Source organism: Lagopus leucura, unplaced genomic scaffold, assembly GCF_019238085.1.
Source record: "Lagopus leucura isolate 7727_CA_CO unplaced genomic scaffold, USGS_WTPT01 Super-Scaffold_100018, whole genome shotgun sequence".
NCBI lineage: Eukaryota > Metazoa > Chordata > Aves > Galliformes > Phasianidae > Lagopus > Lagopus leucura.
The window spans coordinates 553,431-575,394 of NW_024962272.1; the positions used below are offsets into that span (position 1 = coordinate 553,431).

Here is a 21,964-nt window from a genome sequence, read left to right on the forward strand (position 1 = left end):
TTTTGCTTTCATGCAGGCTTTAACAACCCATTAAGAAATTGAGATATAGCTTGACAGTCTAGTATTTGCCTGATTACTTTTGCTTGTCATTTGTGTTTATGAACTTGAGAACAGGAGTGTCCTTAAACACTCAGTGGTTGGAAAAAAAAAAACAAATAATATTTCTTTCTTTTCATTTAACATGCTGTCCAGGCAAATGTATTTTCAGGGATTCCTGTTAGTACCTTTATGTAGTGCAGTGGGATGAGTTTGTATACTCATGCAAAAAGTATTCTTAGAACTGAGCATATTGCAAAGGTGAGTGTGGAATTACTGGTTCAGCACCCATTCCAACAAGTAACCATAATATTTTTGAAGAAGTTTTTCTACTTTCGTATGTTGGATACTTAATTTTTCTGAGGGTTATTGTTTATATTTCTGGGAGTATTCAATTCTGTAATGCTTCCATGAATTCTGATAACATAGGGCGTTGTTTGCAGGGAATAGGAGGAGTGAGGGGTCTTTTTTGGGGAGGGGTTTTTTTTTTTTTTTTTTTTTTTTTTTTTCCTGATGGTTATTTTTGCTAAGAAAAATTGTATTCTGGGATGGTTTTAAAATTTTCGATCTGGCTGGACAGATAGGCTGGAGAGTGATTTGATATGTTATTGTTCTCTTGCTACAGAGGTCTGAGGATATGACCTTATTAGCAAAGATTTTTGTTATGTTAACATCAGAATAGTGTCAAGAGTAATTCAAGAAGCATTGTCTTGCAGTTTTTTATTGTTCTGGTTGTTGCATGGAGCTCTTTAAATGCTGATTGTTTTCCAACTTTGTTACTCTTAAGTTTTCAATTCTCAGTGATGCAATAATGCTGGGTATAGGTAGACTTGTAGATACACACGTTAGTTAGATTAATGTAAGTCAAATTGCGTGAGCTTGATTTTATTAGGCTTTGTTTCGTTAAAACAGAACACCCTTGTCCACAGAATAAGGCAATATTAGAAGTCATTGATTTGGTCTAAATCTGTACCTTTTGCTAATATTCCAGGAATATGTTTTTGCTCATGGTACAAACAGATGTTCTTTCCCTGACTCTACCAAACTCCATATCCTGCCTCGTTTGAAGTCTGTAATCTTATCTTTGTTACTTTGCTTTCAGATTTAAACATGACATCACTAGTCATAGATCAGTCTATAATCATAAACTACTCCTGGAAAGAAAACTAATTAAAAAAAAAAAATGAAGAAAAAACCCAAACAAACTGCGAGCAGAATGCTAATTTATTATAAACGACTTGGAAATCACTGGGTTAGTCTGACCATTTAATTTATGTTAACCAGGTCTTACTTTAATTCTTTTTAAGGAATGCGAGTAGTCATTGTATGATAAGTAGCGTGTGAGTTGTTGGAAAAGGCTTCTTCTTCATGACATGGGCTATTCATGACATAGCATAGATCTGCGTGACTCTCAGAACATAGTACATATTCCTAGACAGACTACTTATAATTCAAGCATTCTCCTTTCTTTAACTCTTTCTCATGCTAATGGACATAACTAGTTTGTGGACAGAATATACAAATTAATCTGAGTCATAATTGGTAAATAAATCGCAATTCATAGAATCATTAAATCGTTTGAGTTGGAAGGGACCATTAAAGGTCATCTGTCCCAACTTCCCAGCAACAAACTGGGAGATTGGCAGCTAGATCAGGTTGTTATAACTAGACATTGAATTTTGTGCTTGTCATGGTTTTATGATTTTTGATTATCAGTATTCCACATCATAACATCATGTAGTGCACTGGGAGTTAAAGAGTTAGTGCTACAGTTCCAGGCACCTGTCTGGAAGAGGAGAACTAAATCCCCAAAACGCTTTGTGGTCAGAGAGGAGATACAACCCCTGGCAGGGTCAGCTGGTGCCCTTTTTTCCTTCGGTTCTCCTCCCTGCTATTTGACTGCTTGTCTCACCTCAGTGTTATGGTGAGGCCTTTCCACCTTTCAAACACTCTCTCTCATTATATTTGATTTATTAGTTCCAATTCTAACTATGCTGTATTATATTGTATTGTAGTGTCTTACCTTGCATTCTGATTCCATATTTAGTAAATTAGTTTGTTTGTCTTCGGATCATTGCCGCTGCTTTTAATCATTCTGGGTCCCCTGTTTCCCCTTTCCAGAGACGCGGATCTGCAGATCCCTGTGCCCCGCTAGTCAAGGAACTGGGCCAAGCCAGCCCGTAAACCATTCAACAACTGTTAACACTACTTAATCATGGTAGAACATTCAAGCTGTTCAGATTTAGTTCTTCACTGACTTGGCTTTAGACTTCAGTTATTTTGTGGCACTGTTTATTTTCTGTCAGCATATACATGCTATGTTTTAAAAAGGGATCGATAATGGTGTTTATTTGTTCCCACTTGTACGTTGCCTATATATTTCCAGTCCACCAGAAGCAAAGTACTTTACCCATCACTACACTGGTTGCCAGAAGCTTCCCTTATTCCATCGGATTCTGGAAATTATGCTAACAGAGATTATGTTATCTAACAATCTAGAGATTGTCCAGTCTAGCTGGAATAGACAAGATGAAGCAAAAGTTATGTTGTCTCCAGTAATATCTGATTTGTTATTCCAGTAGTAGCCTAGTTTCTGGAACTACTGCTGAATTTTCTTTTTACTTTAAAATGTAGGGTGAAATTTTATAAGACATTTCAAAAACAAATTGTTTGCAGGAGGATTGAGTCTTCAAGATGAGCCAAGAATAATGTGAAGAAGCAGCTCCAGAAATTCATTGAGATATGTATCATTTTTCCCATCAAATATATTATTACAAGATAGTTATTTATATTTGTTTTGGGTTTATATATATTTTGAATGCAAGAATCCCCATTTTTTTTGTAAACTTCAATGACCTTAACAGTAATAACACAGACCTCTGGTAGTATGAAAAGCTTACAAATATGGATTGTCATAGAGCTGCAAGAACTCTTGTGTCCTATGTGTTCAAGACTTGTCAGAAGCGTGGGGTTCTGCAAGATGGTGGGAGGAGAAAGGTTAGTTGAATTTGTGTAAGTAGCTTGCTAGTTGGTATGAAATTCTAGGGCTCTAGGTACCTGAGTCAGTGTTGGCAGTCACCTGTAGAAGAATACTTGAGATTTCAATTTGTTTGGTAATTGAAACTGATGGAGCATATCATCAAGATCTTCAGTATGCTTTTTGTCTAACTGGTTTGAAAACTTGAAGTTGGGTAGTTCCCGTAGTTGTCAAATGTGGAACAGTTGTTCTATTGAGAGTACAACAGAGAATAATCAGTAGCCTTATTTTGTATTTAGTTCTGCTTGCTTTAGGCTACTGTGTAACCAAACAATGAATGAAACATCTGGAGTCTCATTTGTGACTTCAGTGCACTGGGCTTTAGGGGAGTGCACACTTCATCAACTGTAGGTAACTACAGTGTTGCAGTGCGCTGTGGGTGTGGTAGTTAACAGGAGTAAAGAGAGTAATTGATTATATATTTCTATTTTTTTACACAGGTCTTAGCATTGTGGAAGGAAAACTGACTCATATCTTGAGTATGGCCTTTGTCTCTAACTGTACTTCATCCTTCCATATGGGTGGGTTTTTTTTCCTTGAAGAGGCAGAGAGGATAAAGGAATAAACTTTCACTCTTCTTTTGTCTGTCCTGAGATCATTTTAATGTAATAGAAGACTGCCAGTGAGAGGATTGAGAATTCCTTCCTAGTTCTGTCTTTTTCTGCTTCTTCATCCTTCCTGCTTTTTTTTCTTCTATAAAAAGAAGATCCAAAGTCTGTAAAAATGTCTATTTCTAATTTTACACTCTCAGCATTTATTCAAGACACAGGCTTTTATTTAACTGAAGTAGTTGGCTTCTCCCTTAAATAACTTTGACACAAATTTATGGTCTAATGGTGTAATTATGGTCTATGAAAGAAAGATCTGTAAACCAGTTACTTCTATAGTTGTAAAATTCCACCTTGTTTTCTTTTGACAGCTAGAAGATGGACACACGTTATTTGATTACAATGTTGGACTCAATGACATTGTTCAGCTTTTGATACGTTCTGAATCTGAAGCTCCTGCTGCTGCTTCTGTGACTGATCAAGATGGAGAAGTCAATCCCTGTGCTATTTCTAACTGTAAGAACAAAGTAAAAAAACCAAGCAGTGGATCACCTAGTCAGCCATCTACATCATCTCGCTCGTTTCTCATTGATCCTGGCATAGGATTGTACAAGGTATGTAAGGCTTTAAAAACTGAAAACTTATCTTTTACTTTCAGGTTTAGTTTTACTGTTCAAGTTTTTTTTTTTTTAATCGTATATAGAGATGTATACATGTAAATATATACATGTTTATATATATAGGTATGTGTCTTTATTACTGTCTTTCATGATCTGAAATAATTTCCCACTTGGATGAAAGTAAATTAGACTGAACTTGTATAGGTATCTGTGCAGATTCATGAAGCTTCACTGATGAATATATTTTATTAGTGTTAAATTGATTTAAAGAACTGACTTAAAATTTTAACTATTTCATGTCTAATTGAGAGTGTTGTGTTTTCAAAGTTCAGTCATATTGATTAGGTAATCTGATTTTCAGGAGTTATTTGAGGGTAGTATTATAGTTAGGTTTTTTAAAATGACTTCATTTAACAGGCTGCCCAGGGAGGTGGTGGAGTCTCCTTCTCTGGAGATGTTCAAGACCTGCCTGGATGCCTACCTGTGTGACCTGGTGTAGGGAACCTGCTTTGGCAGGGGGTTGGACTCGATGATCTCTGGAGGTCCCTTCCAACCCCTACAATTCTGTGATTTATAGTCATGTATTCCTGTACCAGGCTGTTGTGGCCTTTGTGTGTGTTCCTAAACTGTAACATAATATTTTCTCCTAAACCTGTTTTTCAGTAAGTGTTTTGTGTCCTCTAGTAAGCTTAAGGTACCTGGGAAGCAGTAGTGCTTTCTGTAAACTGAGGAGAAAAATCCATGGGGAGGGAATCTGTGGAAAAAGTGTGACTTTTTCCCTATTTATTTATTTTCACTCTGATCAAATACAAGTTTTAATAGTAATATTTGTCAGTATGAGATAAACTAGAACTTCATATGTAATACAATGGATGTGATTTTATTACTTTATTTAGTAATCATGTCTTTTTTATTGATAGTTCTTGTCCCTTTCAGAATTTTTCCATATTGTTATGTAGGATTGCATTTAGGATACCAGAAACTTAATTTAAACAGAAAATGGGCAATTTCCAGATTTACTAGGTAGCTGAGTATTTAGAAGCATGTATATGTACAGGTAATGGTAATATTGTACTTTCCTGAGAAGTATTTGTTATTCTTTTTGTAATGGACATTATTCAGCAAGAGAAGAGAAGGCTGCAAATGCCGTACTTCTATGTCTTTGTCTCATTTGAAGGAATGTTCATATTCAAACCCGTCATCCAGATGGGAAACTGTTAGATTGATTTAAACTGTTACACCACATTTCAGATGTTAAGTGCTAAATTACGATATATCCCAGCAGCACTCTGTGCAATTAGTTTTATAGCTCATTGTTGGAAAAAATGAGGGAGATGTGAAATTGACATCTTAAAATGTTAGGACACAAGATTGTGTTCATCCTTGCTTTCTTTTTAGTCTACATCCATTACAATGAAAATAAACCTAATTCTTCAATTGTGATGTTTTACCCTTTATGCTTAGGGATTATACGTAATAGAATAGGGAGAAGACCAGAGGAATGGAAGGTCATAGAGGGTAAGCTGATCAAAGAAAAGGAATATTAAAGAGTATCTTGAAGAATGCTAAGTGGTATTCAGTTTCTCTGAAGTGTTTTTTTTCTTTTTTTTCCTCCGTTCTTTCCTGGAATTAAAATGGAAAATGAAATGGAATGGTAGTATTGACAAACATAGTCAAGGAGACCTGGTCTATCAAGTTGCCTGGAAATTTTGCCATCTGTAATACTGGAGACCTAGCACTTTCTCCTTAGTTATCAGTGAAATTGTAACTTTTTTGAACCAGCTTTATAATTTTAGTATATCTAGCAAGAAAATAATTGGTGGAAGGGTACAATCATTCTGATCTTAGGTATTCTGTAGATGACAAGTAGGTACGCCTAGAAGATTTCTGATTGTAGAATCAGAAAACTCTAAGAATTCTGACAAGTAATGTAATTCAGAGGTACAAGATTTGTTTAATAAAAGTCAACAAAAAAGATCATAACCTAAGACACGTCAGATGGCTATATACATGGATTAATTTTATTATTTTGCATTGTTTGTCAGACAATAAGGAGTTATCTAGTTATAGGAAGAAATAATCTTTTCTGAACAAAGTCTTGTGCATTCCTGGTTATCTGTCTACAGCTAGGCTCAATATGCGTGTTACTTACTCAGTGTTCGAAACAGCATCAGTCTTTGTGCCCTCCTTTGTGGTTTCAACTACCAAGGAAAAGATGTAGCCAGTATAGAATCTGTCACTTAAAAAAAAAAAAAAAAGTTCTAATTATTGTTGAGTGGTTAAAATAACAATTTAAACAATTCCTCTGTGTGGTCACTGTATATTATCTAAATTACAGTTTAGAATTGGTGGTATGTGAAACAATTCTCAACTCCTCTTCCTTTTCATGAAGACTGAGAATTGTCAGTGATATCTGGCTTGAGAACTGGATTGTTAGTTGTTTCTTGTTCTGTTTGATGGCTAATCTAGGAGCTGTTCTGTTCAGTGTCTTTACTGGTGGCCAGGATGGAAAGGAAATGCTCATTCTTTGACTATGACACCAATGTATTGGGTAGTGTAGCTGGTGTGAAGTCAAGTCTGCCATGCAGAAGGGTCTGTGTAAACAGGAGCAATGGGCTTCTTTTGAACCTCAAGAAGTTCAAGTCTTGCACTTGAATTGAGCTGACCTTTTCCCATGGAGCAGGCTGGAGCAGTGACAGCCAGTTTGGGAGTGGCTTTGCTGTAGTGGCATCTGGAGCTGTAGTAATATTGGCTAAACAGTTTTCAGTGCACCGTGGCAGTGCTGGATGTCAGCAGTGCGTCTACAGGAACTGGCTCTGTCAGGAGGAACATAGCCAGCTAGTTGGAGGAAGTGTAATTCAACTTGCCCCTTGCTGTACCACCATCTGCATCAAATGTGGGATGCTTCAGTGTGAGAAAAGTATTGATAAACTCGGCAAGCTCAGCTGGGGTCACAGAGGTGTTCAATGTAGTAGCATTTCCATCTTAAAGAGAATACCACAGTGGTCTTACCTAACCTGCGAAAGAGAAGGCTTTGAGAGAGAAAGGACCTTCCAAAAATATGCAAAAGTCTTCTTACTGAGGTACGAAACAGGAGAATGAAAGACAGAAGATGGGCTTTGAAAAGAGATAATAAAGACAAAAGGAAATGGTTTCAAACTGAAAGAGGGTAGATTTAGGTTGAATAGAAGGATAAATTTTTTACTTCAGAGATCTCTTCTAACTCCAAAGATTCTATGATTCCATTTAACTATAAGGATTATTAAGAGCTGAAATATTGCCTTAGGGTATGGAATATCTATCCCTAGAAGTTTGAAAGACATAGCAAGCAGATAAAGTGCTGGACAAATTTATGTGTTCAATTTTAATCTTGTTTTGAGCAGGAATTTGGACTATAGATCTCCTGAGGTACCTTAAAACTTAGTGATTGGTGAAAATCAGAATGAATTTTTTTCATTTCATTTTGTCATGGCACATCTATTGATTCTGCATGGTTTATTTTTTACACTGTTCTGTGACATCCTTTAGAACTCGCAGATATTTATGTAGTTGTTCTGTTGTATTGTACCTCTCATATTAGCCCTAAGAGCCAGATTTGTTTGCTGCCTTTACTTTGTCCTTTCAGAGCCTTTTAATTTGAAGGTTTTCATGTAGAGATATAAAATGGAGTCTTTTAGGATTTTGCTTCCAGAAATGCATAATTTCTATTTGCATGCAGTATTTTCCTTTAGTAATTAAAAGCGTGCTTGTTGATGGTATTCAGTATTTTGTTCTATGTTCCTGTGAGTTATTTTGTAGTATCAGTTTGAACCAGAACCATCCTATTGAAAAGTACAATGCAAACTTGCTCTTTCTGAGTTTTATGCCTACGCTTAAACTGCATCAGCAATTATTATTTATCTCATTATCAATCTTCATTTTTTGGTGCAAATTTTGAAGTAGTTCACATGAAGTTTTCAGAGTAAAGTATTAACACATAACAATTGACAAGGTTATAGAGTTTTGTAGAATCATAGAAAGGTATCAGTTGGAAGGGACCTCTAAGATCATCTAGTTCCAACCCCCCTGCTGCAGGCAGGCACAGCTCCCACTAGACGACGTTGCTCAAAGCCCCATCCAGCCTGGCCTTGAATGCTTTCAGGGAGAGGTCATTCACAGCCTCACTGGGCAACCTGTTGCAATGTCTTACCACCCTCATACTAAGGAATTTCTTCCTAATATCTAGTCTGTATCTATTCTCTTCCAAATTAAAGACATTTCTCCTTGTCCTGCCACTATGCACTTGCTCAAGCTAAATGAGTTAATGTTGTTGAATGTTATACAGATTAAGGTTAATAGGGTTAAGCAGTTTTATGGTAAGTTGCCTTATTTATTCTTAATTGAGATTGTAGAAGAGAAGCATAAATTCATTATTGAATTTTCTTTTCAGATAAATGAGTTGGTGGATGCACGTGATGTCAGCATTGGAGCCTGGTTTGAAGCTCATATAGAAAACGTTACCCGAGCAACAAAGGGACATAAGAATGGTAAAGCTCAAGGAAAGAGCAGTAATACTTACAAAAGGACTAATGGAAGCTTAAGTCAAGATCATTCTAGAGAGAATGCAAATAATTTGGACAGTACACCATCTACATCTTATTCAGACTGTATGGACACTGAAGAAGCTATTTATCATATCAAGTATGATGAGTAAGTGCTCCTGATAATATTTTGAGGACATCACATACTGTTATTTGGTTTGTATAAATAAACCAAGAATTTCTTGAAGAAACTTGTAATCAAGGAAAGCAAGTTCAGTATCAAGAATATTAAAATATTCACTAATCACACTTTTTGGTTGGATATAGTGAGTATATTGGGAGTTCTGTTATATTCATGCCTAAATAATCAAGTCCTAATTTGTCTTTATAAAACTTTAAAATCCATCCTTTGTATGTGAGAAGAAGAAATTTAAATGAATTTTCACTGTTTTTTTTTTTTTTTTTTTTTTTCCAAACAAAATATCATTTATCTATTCTCTGTGCTTATTCAGTTCCTCTCATTGGAGTATCGTGAGCAAATTTGGGTATGCAATCTTGATGAACTTTATTATAAATGAAATAGTTATGCACAAAATAGCAGTCCTGCATTGCTGGTAAACGATTATTTTAGAGAACTTGATGACGTGAGTGCATGAAATTTCATTCAGAATTGCACTGAGGGAGAGCTGTGTTTTTCTTGTGATTTTTTTTTTCTTCTGTTTTTCCAGTAAAAACACTGCACCTGCAATGTTTGGATTGGAGTAAGCCTTCATATTGCTTACTAAGTTTAAAGGGATTTCTTTCAACCAAGTTTTGCATCATTTCATTCTGGAGAAATTGGCCTTAATTACTTATTTATTTTTTATTTATTTATTTTACCCCTTAGGTAACATTTGCTGAAACATCAAGTTAAACATCTGAATGAGTAGAATTGTTGAGAATTTAACATTTTTGTTACTGAGAATGGTAGAACCACTGCAGTTTGTGCAGTCTGAGCTGGATGTAAAGAAAAGCGAAGTATATTTGGTATTAACTAGATCTTCAAAAGATGTTTTTAGAGCAGCTATTTTAACTTTAGTTATTTTAATATGTAACTGAATCTGCTTTTGCAAGGAAAAATAAAAATATTTCCATGTTGAATAGAGTACACTTTGTTGTTCTTCTTAGCAGCAGTTACAACTTCATAGACTTTTAAAACTCTTAAATTCAGAGATAAAACTCTCTGTAACTGTGTAAGTTAAAGTATTCAAGTTTTTATTTTAAACTTCCTAATTTTCTAATATTTTATCAGATACTGAAGTACACGGAAAGAATTTAATCATGAAATATAATCAAAATACTTTCTATTGTAATCATATGTGCATTGTGGTTTGATTTCAAAGTCTTAAAGATTACTTATTTTTTTCTAACAGTGTAGCTATATACAGTTGAGCCATGCACAAAAAATTTTTAGAAATAGTTGTAACTGTAAGAGGAATTATGCTGCTCTTGTGAATGATTTAGTTTCTTCCATGAGTGAGAGTACTGAAGTAGAAAATGTTGCACAACATGTTTGATTTTATTTGGCATACCCATACTAAAAAATAGAACTAACCTTTACTTACGTATACTCTAGTAAGTACTTCTTACTCTTCTTACTGTAAGATGATGGACAGCAGCTGTGTGTTCCTTGCCAGCAAAATTAGATAAAACATAGAAACATAGTTTTGCGTTCAGTAGGTCATAGCCTTTAATCACTAATTCAGTGTAAGGTATTGAATGCTCGAACTTTCAGAAACAAACTGTGGGAAGGCCTTTTGGAAAGGAAGTCTTTGAAGTTCTATCAGTTACTTTATTTTAGAGGAGTATTGCTGACCTTTAGTGCAAATATTTCACTTTTCAGTGTTAATAGTTATGTGTTTTTTGTAGCACTTGATTTGCATACATTAGTGTTTACCTCTTTGTAGACCACATATGTGGCATGCTGCCAGTGTGCTTCCTATGGATAAATAAGGAAAGCATGATGTACTTTCCAAAGCAATTCCTCTCTACTCCAGAGTTTGTCAAGTCTAATTTAACTTCTCACTTCTTTGAAGTTCATATTCTGTTCCCTTCTGCACAGTTACTTGTCCCTGGATGTTCTGGTGGATTTTTTTTAAGTTAAACCTGTGTGTTCTGCTACCTCGCTTATTTATTGTGGTCTTGTCTTTTCTTACTGTGTTATGTCTTGAGGGAGCTATCCTCCAGCTCTTGAAGGATATGATTCTCTTAGGTAGGGCAATTTCAGCTCTGCCTTGGCTATAATAAGTGTAGTCTTCCAAGAGATGAAAATACTTGCAGTTTTCTGAAACAGAAAGAAAATGGCTAGTGGAATGTAAATCATAAGCCTGGTGTGTGTAAGGTTATCAAAATTACTTGAATACAGTGGAGAGATGTCAGAGGTGGACACACATCCACAGCTTCTTAAGTTGTCACTGATGCTTATGCATTTTCCCTCTGCTTGTTTGGAAGAAAATCTCACCAAAAAGGTTATAGCTGGAGGACGCAGCACGTGTAGTATATTAAATTGATCTATTCCACTTCTCTCTCTCTGAGGCTTGCTGATAAATAGTAAATACACTTTATTATGCCTGTTTTTTGTTTTTTTGTTTTGTGGTAGACTTATTCTGCTAAGAAAAAGGTGCTCAAACATCCTTTCCCTCTTTTTTTCCCTTTTGAACCTGTAGTGCTGATAGCAGTGCTTACATAAGAGTACAGAGTACCGTGCAACTCCATTTCAGGAACAGCTTTCTGTCCCTGTAAGTGAAGTCCTCAAGTGCAGACCTGAGCTGCCTTGCTATCTCTGAAACACACAGATCCTACATATCTTAGCTTAAATGAAGGACTGAAACTGCTGCTTCCTTCTTTTTTAGCGGACTCGTTAGTATTCACACTGTGTTCACAGGTTTGGGACAGATTTGTGCATTGTTTGATACATCTGTCTGAGAAGTCTATTGCTGAGAATTCTATTCAAAAGTGGTGCTTCACCTCAGTCATTCTCTTGTACTACCACCTCTCAGGGAAATTGTGTTATTAAGCTACATCACACATCACCTTAGTAATTTATACCAAAGCATGCTTCTGCTTTCAAACTTTTCATGTGGATGAGACAATCTGTCAGAGCAAACAAACTAAGTAAAATTTCTTTTAGCCAAAATGTTTATAGAAATTGTATTTATGAATTTCAGTAAAGGTTGATTTTGCCCCAGCTACTGATTGTACTTTATTCTGTGGTTGTGCATCATAGTCCAATCTTTATTGGATGCCAGTGTATTCCACATTTGATCCTTGAAAAAGTCTAGTATCAACAGATTTCAGGTAAATTCTGGCTTTGTTTTCTTAGCTGAAAATATTTGATAGGCTATCAAGTGAAGAATCCAACTAATTATTATTAAATTAACTTTTGGGTCACTCCTTGAAATGACTCTTCTTAGAGTCTGAAGCAGGATTTGTCCCTTTCTTAAGTGGTTTTAGAAGTGGTGCTGCTTGTTTTATATATTAGTCTTGCCCAAGCCCTTGCAATTCTACACTTGCTAAAACTACTTCTAATTCTTGGACTGAATAGTTTCAGAAATGTACTTCCTCTTGATTGTCAGGGTTTTCATTTGTTCCTTTGTTCGTTCTGTTTCCTGTATAAGTGGCACAGTTAAAGTGAATACAAGAGGGCAGTGGTAAAGCTTAGCTAGGGAGGATTGCAATGAAGAAAAATTAACCTTTGTGAATAAGGGCTTAGAATGGCTTTCATAAGGGTAATTTCCTAATGGCTAAACAAGATTTACTGCCATCTGTGACTGCTAGTGATGTGGATAAAGAAGGGATATCCCTTCTTTATTTTGAAAGGTTTTAAAACACTAGTGGTTCTTGTTTAAGAGCACTATTTTCATTAAAGTAGAGTTTTATCAGTTGTTTGCTTCATTTGGCCTCTGGTATCAACTTTGGTATCCATCTGTTGAAATAGTGCTTCTACCTGTTAAGTCCTCCTGTAGTGAGTTTAACACAGCCTTTTGCCTGGAGGCAGTATTTCAAACAGGTGTTCCTGTTTGTGCCACTGTTGTCATTCTCCCTTTCTGCCACTTTATTCAGTGTATTTCTGTTTCACCTTTGCATGGGTTGAAGTGTATAATGGCTATTCTTGGTATTAAGGTTAAGGTGCGCTGTCTGTTTTCATACATTACTATCATCCATTTCTTCTGCCTCTGGCAACTGTTTTCTAATGCAAAGAGACTATAAACCTGTCTTTAACATGACTCAGCTTTCTTCTCTTTGAAAGAACTTGGAATAAATCCTGTGTATGTTTGGATCTTAAAATTGACGGGACTGTAGGTAGTTACCAGAGTTTGTTTACCTGCTTAAGAATTACTATATGAGGAGCAGGGCGTTCAGTAGTTTGTACAGCAAAGATGTCTTGTATTGGTATAAAGTAAAAGCTTGCAATTTCTTGTTAATGTCTTCATTTTGTACTTTCTTGTGCGGTGAAGCTTATAGCTTAATGTCAAGGAGACAGTTCTTTCACTGCAAGTCAGGTCTGTTTCTTGTCTATCTGGGGTGTGTGTTGGATGTTTATGACCTGGTGGAATTTTCATGGATGTCTTGTCTTTGGTGTTGTAAAGAGCCTGTCAGATAAGCACCGTGAAGCAGGATTATCAGTGAGTTAACGTGCCCAATTTTGTTAAGGTAGTTTAGGTGGTCAGATAGCAGTTACAACTGGTAATGATTCCTGTAAGCTTTATTAAGTTCCTTGTTCTATGCGGGCAGAACTTAGAGTACTTCCAGCTACAGGTGTGTGAAAACTGGTTTTTATATCATCAGTTAATGTTTTGGTCTTGTTAAAATAGACCTGGTTATTGGTGACGGGTGATGATTTTATTGGTTAACAGATGTTATACAACTATGTTCTTCAAACAGAAGTTGTTTTGTTTACAGCTTTGGTTGTCTGATGGATTTTGAAGATAGATCTACTAATTACATTAGCATTTGCTGCTCTTTCTGTGCACCGTCTTTCAGTGGGTTTCTCAGACTTATCTTGTTGCACTTAATATTTTTTGGTCTGAAGAGAATGCTGCAATCTGTGAGGGATCTTCATCATTAATGCTGTAGAAAGCTGTTAGATGATGTTAACCATCAGAGACTCTCTACAGAGAGCCACAGCTTGCTTGTGCTTCCTTTTTTTTTTTTTTTTTTTTTTTAATTGTAATTTTGCAAGATTTATTTTAGGACCTGTAGATATTTATGCCACTAGCTGGAAAATCAAAGGGTACAGCAATTTCCAATTGTCACGGTTGGATGATGGTAATTTGAAAATCTGCTGCAAGACTGCTAAGGCAGGGTTAAAGTTGCAGTATTCTTTGAAGTCTGATTACTCCTGAGTTGATTACAGCCTGCTTGATGGTAAAGGCACACAGGAATGTGCTATTACCATACCTGTAAGTAAGCGTCGCTCAGGACTTAACTCTCATTAGTCATTTAGTTTTCTACAAACTGTGTAAAATGTCATAAAAATGAAGTGAACTGTGAAAAATACCGTAATAATTTTAGATTCGTAGATCATAAATGGTGTCCACGAAAATACGAGTGTGTGTGTGGTAGCCTGTAATTGTAAGGGACTAATCTCAGTCATCTGGGACTGAGCTGGGCTCCTGTGTTTCTAAATGGAAATAGGGCTAATACAGTTGTGTCAGTCTGTCAGTGGTAGCTTCCCTTTTGAATGGGAAGGCTTGTTTAATAGTTCTAAAATGCCTTGACCTACCAAGTCAGTATTCAAGATTTAATTTTTGTTTTGCTTCTGTTTGAGAAGCATTTGTGAGATTGTCTCTAAGATTCTTTGCTTTTGAAGTGTTTGAGTTATGTTAGGAGCGTAGGTATGTCATGCTGGCTGAAGCGGATGTAAAAATACACACTTGGGCAACAAATTTCAATTTGGACAGGGAAATGATGCATAATGAAAGGGTAGTTAAGAAGGAGGAAGATGGGGTAATCCTGCTGGAAATAATTTCTTTAAAATGCTTACTAGTTCCCTAGGTCTCAACCTGCCTAAATAAAATAATGAAGGGATAAAATGAATAAATATTTTCTTGTTGTAAAATCTTTGAACATTCTATAAGTGTAGGAAAAAAAGGCATTTCAGGTATTGTCAACTAGATTACTAATTTATTTGATTCTTCTATGTGCCCTGTTTATTCAAGACTAATCGGGATTGCAGACAATAAGAGAAGTTGTCACAGAGTGCTGTATGAGGAGTAACAGTTCCCGTAGAAGTTTAAAGGTTTTACTGATCCTTTTTAGAAGGAGAGGGGACAATTTTAAAAAAGGCAAAAAAAAAAAAGAAAAAGGCAAAAAAACCACAGCACATTGCATCTGAAAGATTGTGAAAGGCTGGCACTTCAAAACGCTCTGTCTTGCTGCACGCGTTATCCATACTAACTGTGTCTTGCATATTTCAGGCAAGTTTCTTTGCTTATGGATAGTCCAGGCTATTGTTAACCTGTTAAAAAATAACACATTTATACACAGTTCTACATTTTCTTCAAGAGTGTGTATGTATGCATAGGTATATTAAGAAAAAATTTCATAGTGGTGTAATTAAAAGTCAGGAATTTTAGTAATTCTGTATGCCTTCAAAGAAATGTCCTAGACAGATTGAGATTCTTGTAAACTTTGTTATGGGTAGCTTAATCTTGAATTATCAAAGTTATAACTTCAGGCTGTTGGAGAGCACAGAACATTTTGAGAAAGTTACAAGGTAAAGAGCCACATCATTTCTTGTTTTAAGAACAACCTTTTCAGGGACATAAAAACTACAACACTTTCTCCTTTAAAGTGCCTTCTTAGCTGAAGAGACAGTGAAATAATAGTCTAAACTTGCTATTGCTTTCTTAACAAATGGTTTGAAGTTGAGACTTAATAGCTTTATTTACAAAATATTTATTTGCACACTTCACCTTGAAATGTAATAGTCTGGGATTTAATAGATGACAGTTATCATACTGCAACTTGTTGATAAATTGAATTTTGGAGACAAAAAGACACTCTTCAAGCATTGAGAGTTATTCTTTTCAGAAGAGGTGGCTACTTCTTCCTCTTACCTCATTTCCCAGGTGTGCAATGCCTGATAGTTCAGTGTTGTAGAATGTATTGGTTGTATGGCTGTAAAATGTTCTTGCCTCCTGATGTATTTAAAAGACTAATCCTCAGTACTGTTCATCCTCTCAAATGAGTTTGGCTGGTGGCTGCGCAGAATGGCAGAGTAAGGTAGAGAAGCACTTCTTTTTCGTTTTGTTTCAGTTATTTTATGTTTCCAGTTTCAGTTGTTCTAGCAACACTTGGGGAGAGGCTTGAAGGATACACTGAAAGTTCTCAGTGAATTGAAAAGTCTTGTTTATGTTCTGATGTGAAACTCATGTTTCTTAGTATTTGTATGCCTTAGGAATGAGTGGATACCAAGAAATACCTGAATTTTTACTTCACTGGTAATGAAGTAAATCAGAGGTAAGCCTTGTTATGCTGATAGTACTATCTAGTTAGAAATATTACCAGGAAAACTAAATTAAAGGGAAAGTTATGAGGGAGTGTGCCTTGGTAGTGAATACAAGACTTCCAGTGAGCAGTACTCAGTGTAACATCAGTGTTTGGATAATACTTACTGCTACTGTGTTTGCTTTTTCAAATATTAGGTGCTGAGTGTAGTGAAAAAATGGAAAGACAAGAAATGTCTATAATGTTTAAAGGTTGAATTGTGTCAAATGATCATTAAAACTTCAGCAAACTTAAAGTAGTCTAATTAGAACATAGCTGTGAAACTGCTTCTGTTTTTATTTGAGAATCACATCGCAGGATTTTATAGGTAATGCAGTAAGTGAGAAAATAATCTTTCTAAGCATTCCTGTCTATCACTTGTTGATTGCAGTTCTTGGAATGAGTTCTTCATTTCTTTGTTGAGGTTTGTTAAAGGCTTGAATAAATATTAATTGTCTTTTGGTTTATCTCCATACACCTACAATACCAGAAAGTAGACATACGTAGTTACATATTATTCTTGCATAAGTTAAAACTTCATCTTTTGCATAATGTGTCTTATGCAAGTAAGACTTCTCAACTTCTAGAAAGTTAGCATGGAGAGCGTGGAGTGAATGGCACTTTCTAATGTTGGGTGTGATTTTTTTATTTTATTTTATTTTTTTTTTTTTTCCTACCGAAATAAACTGTGGCATTTGTTACATTGAGGTTCCAAAATTATTGTAGAAGTACTCATTGCTTATTACTCAGTATAATGAGGAGTAATGTTGCTGTGCTTAACGTATTTGCGTGTGTGATTTTGAGCTAAACTCAAAATGCTGTTTCATCTGTTTAGTTTGGGGTATGAATTATGGACAGATGTCAAATATCTGTTAGGATTTAGCAAAGGCTGCTTTGTCAGAGCCTTTTGGTGTGCAGAGGCACAGCAGCAAAACTTTCTGTGTATGGTACCTGATGGAGAAGAGTATGAAATCTGACAAGGAAAAATCTTACCTGTTCATAAACGGTCCTTCAAAAGGAAGATTTGCAAGCTTAAGTTTCTGTTCAGCTAGTGAGTAAAAAATGAGTGAAAAATTCCCCCAGTGAAGATTCTACCTTTTACTTGCTTTGGAAAGCAGTAGGTTTCTGTCTGTAAATGGGGACGATAGATTGTATCTTCTGTATCTTATTTTATTAATGATGGATTAGCAATCTTCTTTATGTGGGTTCTTTATATACTTCCAAGAGCAGAGTTGGAGTAATTAACAATGGAAATCTTTGAAGCTCTCAAACAGAAGGAAGCTTTTTGTTCTGAGTTTTCTTGGGTACAAAGATGACACAAAGCAGAGTTTGGCACAAAATAATTTTTGATGATTAAATTACAATTATTTGTTCAAAGACCTTTCTGGAAGAACAGACACCAAAAAATCTTAATTTTAGAAGAGAATAGATTTTTTTTTTTTAAGTCAAAATTCCTATGAATGCATGTTGTTGTGAATTACATTTCTTTGTTTATTTTTTCAGTAGTGACACTGGAATTTTTTAACGTTATTTTTATAATCTCATGGGTACTTCTTGCTTATTTTTGTGTACCTAAGCATTGTCTAATTTATAATTCTTTACTTTTCTAATATTTAAGACCTATTTTCATTTCTCAGTTCAAGTGCATCGTCTTTTCATTTATTTACAGTTATCTTCAAACTTTAGGAAGGGTTTGTTATGATTTGAATGAACCAGTAGCTCAAGCTTAGCTGTCCGTAGATTTCAGTTGCCTGTTCTACTATAATGCCTTGCCATTATGTAAGTCCTTCAGTAAAACAGACATCACCTCATTGTTGCTTTGTGTATTGCTGTAGGTGAGTTTCTTGCTTTTTTTTTCGGAGGATAGTACAGTACTGCAATATGAGCATTGTGCAGCTGTAGAATAGTTCTTCTAACGGACAGCTGCAGCACAAAAGTGCATACTAACAGCGGCTTTGCAGTACCCTCAAACTGAAGCCAGAGTGTTGCAAATTTGAAAAGTTAGATCGTATGAGGCTGTTACTCGAATGGTGACTCTATCTCAATCACCTGTCTCTGCGTGATATAATTTCCATTATGCAGGTTTTGATAATTAGGGTCTGAAAGTGTTGTAGTAGCAGACTGGTGTGTTAAATTTAGAAGAAAATGTTGAACAAACGAAAATAAATGTACACAATTGGCCTCACTGTGGCCTTCCAGATTTAAAAGGAGTGTATAAACAGGATGGCGATTGACTGTTTATGAGGGTAGATAGTGATGGGACAAGGAGAAATGGTTTTAAACTAAGACGGGAGGTCTAGGTTAGATATTAGGAGGAAGCTTTTCTCACGCAGGGTGGTGATGCACTGGAACAGGTTGCCCAAGGAGGGCATTTTTTTTTTTTTTTTTTTTTTTAGCTTATGTGCAGTATCACTAAACAACTTCACCATTTTAGTCTAGCACTTTTTTTTGTAGCAGGCCATCTATTTTCTGCTAGCAGTGTTTTCTTAAAGTCGTTATTGTGCTGTATTTATAGCATATGTGAAAATCCTACAAGTACTGCTAATGTTGAAGAATTACCACACAATTGTGAAGGCTATATTGTTAGACTGAAAAGTTAACATCTTAGATCTTAGAAAGTTTGTGGTTTTTTTCTTGAGTATTCTTTTTTTCTTTTAGCTGTATTGCTCATATCACCTTTAACTTTACTAAATGAGTTTCAGTTTGGGATGAAATTGGAGCTCTTCAGATGTTATTCAGATGTTATTCATTCAGATGTTATTCATAATTGTTTGATTTTGTTTTTGTACTGATTGCTTATGTCTTCTTGTGCTACTGTGGCATCAGTTGTAAAATCTAATAACTTGCAGATAATATTGTCTAAAAATCTGCCTTAAAAAAGAAATCTTAACTGAAAAATAACAAATCGATCAAAATTTCTTAGTTGTGATTTAGTGAACCATTTGTCTTTACTTTCTTTGCTTAAAGCACTGGGTTCCTCACTGCATCTTTTCAAAATAAGTTGTCAAAAAAAAAAATAATCTCCCATTTATTTTACTAGATTTTTCCTTTTATAATTAAGAGAGAAATGTTTTCTGTTCTAGAGATTTTAGCTTTACTGTATTTTATTCTCTAATAGATTTTGTAGATAACTATTTTTTAAACATGTTCATAGGATGTGTACTTGAGCTAGATCCATCACGTGAATTTGATAAGCTGTATTGGTAGGGTTAGACTTCTTAAAAGATCTGTCCTAAATATGATGCTGTAGTGGAAATGTAATGAGTGCATGAAGGCAGAGTTAAATTAAAAATGTTCCATGCTGAAAATAATTAATCTTTAGTACCTTGTTACTCTGATTTACTTACAATATGGACCACACTGAGACCAAATCTGGGTTATGTCTGTGCCAAAACTTGGAACTGATTGTGTTCTAAATGAAAACAATCATCCATTTATGGTGTTGTTTTTTGTTTTTTTTTTTTAAATAATCTGAGATGGGAAGAACAGTCTCATAAATACAATCCACTACTTGATTAATTTTAATTAATCTTGCATTTTGAAAAGGATATTAGATTAGATTTTTGTCAAGTTTTTTATATGTCCATAAGATATTTTTAAAAATCATGCTTTCCTGAAGTGTTATCTGTGGCTTGTAAGTTATTGGTACAGAAAGAGTAATCGCTGCTGTTCTTGGTTTCACTTTTGAAGGTACCCAGAGAGTGGCATAGTAGAAATGGACATCAATAATCTTCGACCCCGAGCAAGAACGATTCTGAAGTGGAGTGAATTAAAAGTGGGTGACGTGGTGATGGTTAACTACAATGTTGAGACTCCAGAAGAAAGAGGATTTTGGTTTGATGCAGAAATTACCTCTTTGAGAGAAATCTCAAGGACTAACAAAGAGGTTCATGCTAAAATTCTGCTGGGGTAAGATTGATCAACTCATAAGATCTTTACATGCCATATAAATTATCTTTCTGTCTACTAGTCATCACCAGATTAAAATTAATGTGACACTTCAATCCCACAGCTGTCTGAGTCATGGAATTGCTGTGCACAGTTTTTAATTGTGCAAACTGTAAGTTGTAATTTCTGCATTTCATGCAATTGCTGAAGGTAATTACAGGGTTTTATGTAATACAAGATTTCACCTGATCTAAATGTTTTTATTTGTATTTATATGTTTATATTTAGTTAATTATAAATCTATAGTAATTTATATAATTTCATTCGAAGCTGAAACGTCAGTTTTCAGAAATTTCTGAGAAGTTTGAGAGCTTGTAGGTATCATTAGAAGTTAATTATCTATGACAATCTGAGTAGGTCACTGAACTGGCTGGTTAGTATTTTGATGAATAAAAAAATTGTGATGCAGATACTATTGCTTATGACAGGTAAAATATGGAACTGTGGATTTGCAAGTTGCACTAATTCTCGAGTGGCTCAACTTACCAGAATATTTTTGCTTTGGTTTGGTTTTTCTATTTGATTTCTAAAAACTTGTGTATGGTTCTTTGGGAACAGTGTTTTCTACAGGAATTTGTCTGATGCAACTTTCAGTAAGCTGTTTGATTGCCTTCTTAGGGGTGAAGAGATGGCAGTCTTTATTGTCTTCTTGAAGAGTTCAGTATAATCTTCCTCTCCCACTAGTTTTTCTTGCACCTCTAACATTCTCCTTTTTGGCATAAAAGAACTGAAGACAGTTGGATCCAGTCTGCTACCCCATTCTTCCAGAAGAGGGATATGTGTATTTTAGGGGATGCTTACGTGCTAAGGTTTAAACTACTCTTAAAATTAAACTCAATCTGAAGTGATATGTCTTTTTTTACTTATGCAATGATTGGTTTAATGGTGACGTGTGCCACATAATACTCAGTGAGTAGTGTCATTAGTCTGGGAGTATATTATTTAACTGAAATAGACTAATATATAAGTATTCTTCATTATGAAAAAGGAGAATTATTCTATCTGTAGGACACATTTAGTTGGAATGAAGACACAGACCTGTGATTAGGTGCAATTCAGTATTTCATTTTAAATGCAGTCATAAGTAGTACTGGGAAATTAAAAGGATGTTGACTTGGTTTATCATAGAAGTAGATTAAAATTGTCTTGGTGAATGTTATCTAATTTTAGAGCAATGGGAGTTTCATGGAATCAGTTTATTACAATCTTCTTGTGTTAAGTGAAGTTGGCATGAGGACATGCTTTGGAGACTAAAATGGGGAAAAAATATACAAATATAAAGCAAGAAATTGAATAGATATTAGTCATTAACTTGGCAAAAGAGAAGAGATTAAAAACTTCAGTCCAGACTTGAAAGATGAAGGTTTCCATTATAATGCATTTAATAGTTGTATGACATACAGTGAATTGCAGAAATTAACTTCGTCCTCTACGTCAGAACTGTATGAATTTACCTGAAGTGTAGATGTATACTGAGAGTTATTTAAAACTGTTGTCTGCAGGGGTTCTTCCAAAGCTTTTCCCACGTAGTAAAATAGGATAATCAAAACATACTTTATATTGGCTAATGCAAGTACCAATTTAAACTGATACTGAAGGAAAAGAAATTTGCTCATGTTGATTGGACCTTGACAAAATAGCCTTTTAAGAATCTAAGATGACAGTTATCTTCAAATTTGAAGGTGATCATTATAGATGAAGTACTGTGGGATTCCCCATAGTACT

General features: G+C 35.2%; 1 protein-coding gene across 3 annotated transcripts in view; it reads left to right on the forward strand.

Moving 5' to 3' along the window:
* The window catches only part of UHRF2 (ubiquitin like with PHD and ring finger domains 2), a 74,416-nt gene that overhangs the window by 10,145 nt on the left and 42,307 nt on the right, over positions 1 to 21,964 (forward strand). For all 3 annotated transcript variants that reach the window (XM_042877417.1, XM_042877418.1, XM_042877420.1), the window contains exons 2-4: positions 3,993 to 4,235; positions 8,671 to 8,930; positions 19,982 to 20,200. In XM_042877417.1, coding sequence (XP_042733351.1) covers positions 3,993 to 4,235; positions 8,671 to 8,930; positions 19,982 to 20,200 — 722 coding nt within the window. The remainder of the gene's footprint in view (positions 1 to 3,992; positions 4,236 to 8,670; positions 8,931 to 19,981; positions 20,201 to 21,964) is intronic.